This window comes from Passer domesticus, chromosome 1 (assembly GCF_036417665.1).
Source record: "Passer domesticus isolate bPasDom1 chromosome 1, bPasDom1.hap1, whole genome shotgun sequence".
In the NCBI taxonomy this organism is placed as follows: Eukaryota; Metazoa; Chordata; class Aves; order Passeriformes; family Passeridae; genus Passer; species Passer domesticus.
In genome coordinates, this window is record NC_087474.1 from 1,027,516 (window position 1) to 1,037,182 (window position 9,667).

Here is a 9,667-nt window from a genome sequence, read left to right on the forward strand (position 1 = left end):
TAGATGGGCTGGGGCTGTGGATGGGATGGGCTGGGGCTGTAGATGGGCTGGGGCTGTAGATGGGATGGTCTGGGGCTGTAGATGGGATGGGGCTGTAGATGGGATGGGCTGGGGCTGTAGATGGGCTGGGGCTGGGGCTGCAGATGGGCTGGGGCTGTAGATGGGATGGGCTGGGGCTGTAGATGGGCTGGGGCTGGGGCTGCAGATGGGCTGGGGCTGTAGATGGGCTGGGGCTGTAGATGGGATGGGTTGGGGCTGTAGATGGGATAGGGCTGTAGATGGGATGGGCTGGGGCTGTAGATGGGCTGGGGCTGGGGCTGCAGATGGGCTGGGGCTGTAGATGGGATGGGGCTGTAGATGGGATGGGACAGAATGGGCTGGTCTGGGGCTGTAGATGGGACGGGGCCGTAGATGGGCTGGTCTGGGCTGTAACGGGGCCGGGCCGGGCCGGGCCGGGGTCTCGGCGCGGCGGCCGCGGGCGGGGCGGCGCGGGCGGCGCGGGGCCGGCAGGGGGCGCCGCGGCGGCGGCGCTGAGGGGCGGCCATGGCCCAGTGGGGCCGCGCGCAGGTACCGGCGGCACCCCCGGGCACCGGCACCCCCGCACCCCCGGCGGGACCCCGCGCCCGGCCGCCCCTCACCGCCCCCTTTCCCCCGCAGCAGGACCCCGAGTGGGCGCCCGAGGCCTGGCAGGGCGCGGGCCCCGATCCCGGCGCGGGCCCCGGCGGGGCGGCCCCGGCGGAGCTGTCGCTGCGGGCCGTGGCGGTGGCGGAGCGGCGGCTGGAGCGGAGCGTGGAGGCGGCGGAGCGGCGGCTGGAGCGGCTGGAGCGGCGCGTGGCGGGGCTGGAGCGCACGGTGCGGGTCGGCGGGGCCCGGCTGGCCGCGCTCCTCAGGGACAACTCCCGCCGCCTCCGCCGCATCCAGCGCCAGCTCCGCCGCTGCCGCTGCGGGGGCAACCGCACCGGCACCGGCAGCGGGACCGCCCGGGAGCGGACACAGGTAACCGCGACGGGGTCCGGGCCCAGGGAACCGGGACGGGGACAGGATGGGCCCGGGGGACGGGGATGCCACCCGGGGAACGGGAGCTAGCTCCAGGGAATGAGGAGAGGAACGGGCATGGGGAATGGGGATCGGGCTGAGCCCACGGGGACAAGGACAAGCTCTGAGGAATGGGGACGGGGACATGCCAGCGGTGGCAGGGACAAGTTCTGGGTAACGGGGTGGGGATGAGCCCATGGTGGCAGGAGTGGGCCCATGGTAATGGGGATGAGTCGCAGGGAACGGGGATGTGCCCTCAGTGACGGGGATGGGGTGTAGGTAACGGGGACAAGCCCCAGATAACAGGAACATGCCAGCGGTGACAAACGGGGACAAGCGCCAGCTAATGGGAATGTGCCAAAAATGGACAGGGATAGCCGTGTCCCAGCTCACAGGGATGTGCCCAGGGTGACAGGGACAGGCCACAGGTGACAGAGATGTGCCCAAAGCAGTGGGAAAGTGGCCCAGGTGACCATGTGGCCATGGGAAGTGCTGTTGGCTCTCAGGAGCTGCAGGGAGCCAGATGGACACGGCTCGTCTGGTGCTTGTCCCTGTCCCCAGGGAAGAGAGGGAGCAGAACACCCACCCCAAGCGTTTCAGCCATGTTGGGCCTTACTGGAGTGATGTGGGATGGTGCCACTGTCCTGCTCCCACCTGAGGGGTCACTGCTCACCTGGCTGCCAGGATGGATCCTGGGAATCTGCCCCTGGTCTGGGGAGGAGCAGCTGAGCCCTGCTGGGATGTCTGGGGATGTCCCCCTGGCATGGCTCTGTCCACAGGAGCTCTGGCCCCCCACGGGCTCGGGGAGGGGCTCAGTGGGGACCCCCAGGTGGAGCCTCCTGTACTTCCAGGTGCCAGCGGCGGGCGAGGGTGAGGAGGCCGCTCTGCCGGAGCAGGAGCTGGGGAGCCTGGGCAGCCGGGAGCTCCGTGGGATCGCCAGGAAGGGGAATTACGAGGCCATGGTCCCTCTCGGTGAGGATCCCTCAGATCATGTCAGAAGCATCATCACCCCTGGGCTGATGCAGCTTCCAAACCTTCCCCACGTGGAACATGGGGGGATTCCAGGTGACACGTCCTGCAGCTGGTGTTCCTGCACAGTTTTTTCCTGGGATATGGGCTGTACATGGATCAACCTGCAGGGATTTGCTGCAGAGTCCTACATTTTAGTACTCTTTAATTTTGGGCTGAAATTTTAGAGCTTGGGTGTCCATCAGGCACTTCCTGGGATAAGCCAAAATCCCATGCCTGGTTCGGCTGCCAGTGGCCTGTGTGATCAGATCCTGGAATTCCAGGACCCCGCTTTGGCTGGTCCCCACTGCCAGCAGCTCATCCCATTGTTCCCTCCTTCCCAGGGTCAGAGGATGCAGGTTCCAAACCTGCACTGCTGCCACCAGCCGAGGACAGGGAGGATCCAGGGAGCCCCGGGCTGCCGGAGAAGGGAGCGGTGCCAGGACAGCTTGGTGACAGTGAGTGACAGCAAGGGTGGGCTGAGGATGGGCACTGACAACCTGCCCAGAATGGGCAGCATTCTTAAGGATGGAAAATGGAAAACCTTGGGCAAGGCTCAGTGAGGGTGGCTCTGGAGCTGGGTACCTGTGGGTGGATCTCCCTCCTGCTTTGGGGAGGCTTTGCTTTGATGCTTTTTCCAGGATTCACACACTTAAACTCTGCCATTCCTGATGGGGTTCTTTCCAGGATGGAGGACTCTGCACCTCAGCTTTGCCTTCACATTCCCTCTGGTTTGGTTTTTTTGTGAGGACTGTATTGTCAGTCCATAGTGTCATTGAGTCCAGCATGCCCCGGGCAGTGGTGAAGTCTTCGTTCCTGGAAGGACTTAAAAGCTGTGTGGATGTGGCAGCTGGGGACACGGGACAGTGGTGGCCTTGGCAGTGCTTGGTTGATGATTGGACTTGATGATCTTGATGGGCTTTGCAAACCTCCCTAATTCTGTGATTCCATGATGTCCCTGAGGTCCAGCAAGCTGCCCAGACAGCTCCCCTTCACCTCATCTCCTCCTGGGAATCCCTTCCTGCTCCCTTTCCAGTTCCTCTCACCTCTGCTCCTGCTCCCACGCTGGAGCTGCAGGCACGGGAGGCCTTCCCTTCCCGGGAATGAACTGTGGTCTCTCCACAGGTGAGATGATCGTGATCAAGACGGAAGAGCAGCAGCCGCAGGAGGACGGAGCCGAGCTCCTGGCACTGCCGATGGTGCCCGCGGTCAGGCTGGACGAGGAGGTTCCCCTCGGCCAGGAGCAGCCGGTTTCCTGGGAGAGCCACGGCGTGGCCGGGCCGAAGGCGGCCGGAGAGGGCTTGGGGGAATTCTGCCTGGGGGAATTCAAGCCGGTGTTGGTGCCGGTGGAGGCCCAGCCTGCCCCGGGCCTGCCCTTCCCCACGGAGCACGCGCTGGGCGCGGGCACGGAGCAGCCGTTCGCGCTTGCCCAGGGAATGGCGCTGGGAGAGGACCCCGCGGCCGAGGTGGCGTCGCCGCAGCCCGGCTGGGAGCAGCAGAGCCCCCAGGACGATCCCCGGGCGCTGCCGCCGGGCTGGAAGAGCGTCCGGCTGACGCGGAACCTCCTGGCGCGGCAGCAGAGCCGGGAGAGGAAGAGCAACGGCTCCTTCATCTGCACGTCCTGCGGGAAGAGCCTGGCCCACCACGCCGCGCTGCTGCGGCACCAGCGCCTGCACACGGGCGAGCGGCCCTTCCAGTGCCCGGCCTGTGGCAAGAGCTTCAACGAGAAGTCCAACCTCAACAAGCACTACCGGATCCACACCGGCGAGCGGCCGTACCGCTGCCCCGCCTGCGGCAAGGGCTTCGTGCAGAAGCACCACCTGCAGAAGCACCAGCGCATCCACGGGCCGCAGCTGCGCAGCGCGTGGCCGGGCCGGGCGGCGCGGGGCGGCGCCGCCGGGGAGCGGCTCTACCGCTGCATCGAGTGCGCCGAGAGCTTCCCGCAGAAAGCGTCGCTGGAGGAGCACCAGCGCCGGCACACCCAGCAGCGGCCCTTCCAGTGCCACGGCTGCACCAAGAGCTTCCGGCACCGGCAGTCGCTGAACCACCACCAGAAGGTGCACGCCGTGGCCGCCTCTCCGGCCGGCAGCTTGCCGGGACACGAGCCGGAGCTGGAGCCCTGCGAGGCTCTGAGCCAGGACAATGGGTAGCCAGAGGGCTGCAGAAGGGAAGGGACAGTGGTTCTTCAGCGTGGGACACACCGGGCAGCTGGGACTTGTGGCAGCACCGGGAGCTTGTGCACGATGCTGTGGGACCACCTGGGTCTCAGGAGAAGGAGGAGGAGGAGGAGGAGGGAGCCTGCTGTGCTGCTCGCCAGGGAAGGGCCCAGGGTGGGATGGGACTGGCCACGAGGCAGCAGAGGAGGGTGAGTGACTGGAGCTGACCCGGCAGTGCCGCTGCCCCCTGGATTCTTTCAGATCCCACGGTGGAACTCGGGTTGTTTGAACACCACCGCTGTGCAGGGAGGGGGGCGGGGAGTGGTCAGTGGCCTGGGGGCAGCTGATAGCCCCGAGGAGGCTGTGGGGGCTGGGTGGGAAGAGAATCAGATAAAGGACTGAGCTGACTGGTCTCCTGTTGTGCTCTGGGGCACCTGGGGGGTGACATCCCTGGCTCAACGGGGATGGGGCCATCAGGGGAGGAATGCAGAGCTACCTGCTGGGAATGTGTGATGGGAATGTGGAGCAGTCACACAGGATCAGTAGGATCTGGGCACTCCCGGACTCCCTGGCAGTGCTGAGGGACATGTCCCACCCATGGTGGCCAGGCCCATTCCATCCCCTGCCCTTCCCTGCTTCCCTCACCGCTCATCCTTCCTGGCTGGCATTCCACAACTCTCCCAGTGGTCTGCGGGCTCTGGAGCTGCTGGCACTGACTCCCAAAACCCTCCTGCTGAGAGCTGTCCTGGCTGATCCCCGTTCTGTGCCCACAGGCACCAGCACAGCCCGCAAAGCAGCCAGACATAGAGACAAATACTTTATTGATTCCACAGCCTGAGAAAGGGATCGGAAATGTTGCAGGAAATGCTGCTCCTCGTTACAGCAGATTTAGAAGTGCCAGGCTGGGGCTGCTTGCCCTTCTGCTGGCCTTCAGCACTGGCACACCAGCTCAGCCATGCCCCGGGATCAACTGGGGAGCACTGGCATCTCCATGTGGGCAGGGATAACCACCCAATGGCTCACTGCCAGATCCATGGTCATGTGTCTGCCACTGGCACCCGCCTGGCTCCTGCTGCAGGCTGGGAATGCTCCACACCGCAATCCCAGGGGCAGGAAGTGTGAGACACCAGCCCAGAGGAGCAGTGGGATGTCGTGTGTATTCCTATGAAGCAGCTCAGATGCTGCTGTCCATCCCATGGAGCAGGAGGTGGCTGAGGATCACACCTGGATGTGGCACAGGCATTCCCTCAGCTCCCAAAGCTTCCCACAGCAGCACCATCACCTTGGGAGTGACTCGGAATGAAAGATGGGAAAAGCCCACCAGTGCTCACTGCTCAGAGAGGGACAGAGATCTCAGGATATCAAATAATTACATCCAACAACTCAAAACAAAAAAAACTGGAAAACTTAAATGCAGGAGTCCCAACAGCTGCTCCACCGTGTCCGTGTGGCGCTGGCTCCGGGCAGGAGGTTCTCCCTGTGCACACCCAGCGTGTGGAAGGCACGTGGGGCTCTGGCCAAGGACACTGCTCTGGTGGCTCCAGGGGACACTGGGGCAGCGCCAGGCCTGGCTTCCACTGGCTGCCTCCGGGCAGGTCCCCTCTCCCTGACTGAGGTAGCTGCAGAACTGTTTTCCCATAGGATTCATTACGGTGGGATTTTGGGCAAAAAGGGACGAGCTGTGGTTGGGAGAGTGGGAGTTTCCTCTAGAGCTGAGGGGCTGCTCCGTGCAGGCGGATCCACGAGGATTGGGGTGCTGCTGCAGCATGGGGCTGGCTGACCCGTCAAGTATTCCTAAAATCACTCTGCACCTGTGCAGGATAGTCCTGAGAGTGCCTGTGGCCTTCCTCACGGACCTGCTGGGATCCCTGGAATATGCCAGCACAGAATATTGGGGTTTGGTTTGTCCTATGGATCTTCCAGTGCAAAGCTCCAGTGTTCCCAACCTGCTGAAGGGGCTGTTGGCAGATCTCCTCCCCAGGGTGGGGTGACAAGGGTGGCCAGGACACGGTGGGGTCTCAGAGATGTCACTCTCCACTGGTGTCTCAGTCAGGATGCTTGTTCCATGGAGCAAAGGGCTCCATGGGAATGCTGCCAGCTCCATTCCCTTCTCCCTGCCCTCTTCAGTTGTGTTTCCGAATGCAAGGAGTCAGCTCCAACATCGAAGAATGCGAAAGCTCTGCTCCTGTATGACCAGGATTCACCTGGTCATCTCCCAGGAATGTCAGCTTGGGAAAATTCCAAGTATCAGCCAACAGGAACAAGTCAGTGGAATGGTGAAGCATTATGGATCACTGGAGGCTTCTGCAATTTGCTCTCTGTTGTGGTCACCAAGCTTCCCATTCTTTCTACAACCCGGGAAGCTCCTAAAACACAGCAGATTCCCATTCTTGGTGTCCCACCAGGTGCAACCCCAACAAACAGCTTCCTTCCAGGGACACGCACAGCTCAGATCTGTCCCGGGGTCTGTCATTTCTCTGTCATCTCTGAAACCACTGCCCTCGTTCCCAGCTGGACCACGGGCTGCACAGCTTTCCTGATGCAGTCAGGGAGTGGGGAGCCTTTGTCCGGGAGCCCCAGTGGCGTTGCCTCCAACAGCAGCACATTGGGCAGGCTCGCTCTTGCAGCCTCAGGGCTCCCATTCTCTCGGGAAGGGCTCCTCTCGGCCTCGGGAGCTTGGTGCTGCAGCGACGCCGGGATAGCAGCAGGGGGCTGGGCCTTGGCCTCCCTCTGGAGTGCGGCCAGAGCCCTCTCGTGGATCTTCTTGTGGCGCAGGAGGTGATTGCTGCGGGTGAAGCACTTGTTGCAGGAGCTGCAGCAGTAGGGCCGGTCCCGCGTGTGCGTCTGGAGGTGCCGCCGCATCGACGTGGACCAGGCCAGGAACTTCTTGCAGTGGGGGCACTTCTGCCTGGGGTTGGGCGGCTGCACGATCCCTGTGCCAGACAGGCCCTCTCTGTCCGGCTCCTCCTTGGGCTGGCCCAGCCAGGTCCCCCCGGCGTGGCCGCCGCCGCACAGGTCCCTGCGCGGGCGGATGCGCAGCTCGGGGTGGACGTTGCCCCAGACCTTGGCCCCGAAGGCTCTGTCCTTGACGTGGATGCCGCGGTGAAGGTCCAGGTGCCGCTTGGTGCTGAAGCCGATCTCGCACACGGGGCACTCGTAGGGCCCCTCCTTGGCATGGCTGCGCTGGTGGATGATGAGGTTGATCTTGAGGCGGAAGCGCTTCCCGCACTCCGTGCAGGGATGGGACCATTCCCGCACGTGCCCGCGCCGGCAGTTGCCCATCAGGAGGTTGCTGGCCTCGCACCGGTTCGGCTTCTTCTTGATCTTGGCTTTCACCAGCTCGTTTTTGGGACACTTCTGGATCTCTGAATCGGGAGAGGGTGTGGATTCCTCTGCCAGCAGCTCAGGCTCCTCTTCCTTCACCTTGATGTCCTCAAGAGAAGCCCCTTCACACAGTGTTTCATCTTCCATGGATAAGGCTTCCTCTGGAACAGAGAGACACCATGTTGGTGTCAGCACCAGTGTGACACAGGACCAGGGCCCTCCCTGTGCTGGCACTGCCAGGGCACCTCCAGGTCCAGGGGCAGCTCTGGGCTTCTCATGACATGAAAGACATTGAGGGGCTGGAGCGTGTCCAGGGAAGGGAACAGAGATGGGAAAGAGTGTGGAGCCCCAGGAGTGGCTGAGGGAGCTGGGAAGGGGCTGAGCCTGGAGAAAAGGAGGCTCAGGGGGACCTTGTGGCTCTGCACAACTCCTGCCAGGAGGGGACAGTGGCAGGGGTGGGCTCTGCTGCCAGGGAATAGGGACAGGGCAAGGGGAAATGGCCTCAGGCTGGGCCAGGGAAGGTTTAGGTCAGATATTGGGAAAATTCCTTCCCCAAAAGGGTTGTCCAGCCATGGCACAGTGGCCCCGGGCAGGGAGGGACTGCCCATCCCTGGAGAGCTCCCAGGTGGGTGCCCTCGGGACCCCACCTCTAAACCCACGTGACGCTGTAGGAAAAAAATAAAAGGAACCCCTGAAGCTTCATTTTCCCTCCCTATTTCAAGCCCATCAGCTCTGGAAGCTGCTTCCCACACGCCTGCCAGGCCCCATGTCCCCAGCACAGGGTGACTCACCAGTGTCAGGCTCTCCCGGGTCCTCCTCCATCTCCGCGTCCTCCTCTGCCGCCGTCCCCAGCTGATTGTCCCCCAGGGACATCACGTTCATCATCAGGATGGGGAGCTCTGTTTGCAGGGAACAGGAATTTGAAAGACCCATGGAGACCTCCCAGGTCTCTACTCCAGCATTATGAACCAGGGATTGCTGGGAGTCTGTGGAAGAGCTGGAGAAAGCTGCAGCTCAAAATCAGCTATCAGGAAAATTCCTTCTGGAAAGGGCTGTCCAGCCCAGGAACAGGCAGTGGAGTCCCTGCTCCTGCAGGGATTTAAAAGCTGTGCGGATGTGGCATCTGGGGACATGGGGCCTTGGCAGTGCTGTGGGACAGTTGGACCCAATGGTCTCAGAGGGTTTTTCCAACCCCAGCGATTCTGTGGAAAGGCTGGAAGGTGTCAGGAGGAACTGCAGTGAAGCCACACATAGGCCAAAAGCAGAGGGAGGGCTGGGAGGGAAGGACACCAAGGTGCCACATGCCACCACCTCACAGAGCAGCCTCACCCCACCACCTCCACAGGCTGCAATCCCATGTCCAGACCCTCTTCCAATGTCCTGTGACATCCCAAAGCCCCCTGGCAATGCCTCTCCAAGCACCAGGGCCATGCACCTCTGCCCTGGAGAGCTGGGGAAGGGGAAGCACATCCTCCCTGGCATGCCTGGAACTCACCTGGGCCAGCTTCCATGGGCATGGCATCCTCTCCCGAAGCCTCTTCCTGCTGCTCCATCTCTCCTGGTGTCTGTGGGGGCTTCTGATTGTGGGGGACACCTGTCTGGAGGGGGTTCTGACTGTCCCCAGTCTGTGTCTGAGGCAGTGTCTGGCTGTCCCCACTCTCTGCCTGTGGGGACTTGGGGCTGTTCCCAGTCTGTGTCTGTGGGGGTTTTGGGCTGTTCCCACTCTGTGTCCATGGGGACTCTGGGCTGTCCCCACTCTGTGTCCTTGGGGACTTTGGGCTGTTCCCACTCCGTGTCCATGGGGACTCTGGGCTGTCCCCACTCTGTGTCCTTGGGGACTTTGGGCTGTTCCCACTCCGTGTCCATGGGGACTCTGGGCTGTCCCCACTCTGTGTCCTTGGGGACTTTGGGCTGTTCCCACTCCGTGTCCAAGGGGACTCTGGGCTGTTCCCACTCTGTATCTGTGGGCTTTTCTGGCTGTTCCCACTTCGTGTCCATGAGGATTTTGGGCTGTCCCCAGTCTCTGTCTGTGGGGGGTTCTGGCTGTTCCCAGTCTGTATTTGTGGGGTTTTCTGGCTGTTCCCACTCCGTGTCCATGGGCACTTTGAGCTGTTCCCACCCTGTGCCCATGGGCACTTTGGGCT

At 62.6% G+C, this 9,667-nt stretch overlaps 2 protein-coding genes across 4 annotated transcripts; one reads left to right on the forward strand and one right to left on the reverse strand.

Moving 5' to 3' along the window:
* The first annotated feature begins 442 nt into the window (after window positions 1–442).
* On the forward strand, window positions 443–4,535 carry LOC135297223 (zinc finger protein 777-like). Of its 3 annotated transcripts, none has more exons than XM_064414644.1 (5): window positions 443–567; window positions 658–996; window positions 1,887–2,007; window positions 2,388–2,501; window positions 3,169–4,534. In XM_064414644.1, the coding sequence occupies exons 1-5, from the start codon at window positions 544–546 to the stop codon at window positions 4,191–4,193; spliced, it is 1,623 nt and encodes a 540-aa protein (XP_064270714.1). In that variant the 5' UTR covers window positions 443–543; the 3' UTR covers window positions 4,194–4,534. The 3 variants fall into 3 exon arrangements, with proteins under 3 accessions (XP_064270714.1, XP_064270641.1, XP_064270797.1); XM_064414727.1 differs by having other exon boundaries at window positions 526–567; window positions 661–996; XM_064414571.1 differs by having other exon boundaries at window positions 521–996; window positions 3,169–4,535.
* A 468-nt stretch (window positions 4,536–5,003) lies between these two features.
* Window positions 5,004–9,223, reverse strand: LOC135297339 (zinc finger protein 316-like). The gene is made up of 3 exons (XM_064414822.1): window positions 9,019–9,223; window positions 8,315–8,422; window positions 5,004–7,684 (listed from the first exon to the last, which is right to left on the reverse strand). The coding sequence occupies exons 1-3, from the start codon at window positions 9,074–9,076 to the stop codon at window positions 6,669–6,671; spliced, it is 1,182 nt and encodes a 393-aa protein (XP_064270892.1). The 5' UTR covers window positions 9,077–9,223; the 3' UTR covers window positions 5,004–6,668.
* Between the last annotated feature and the right edge of the window lie 444 nt (window positions 9,224–9,667).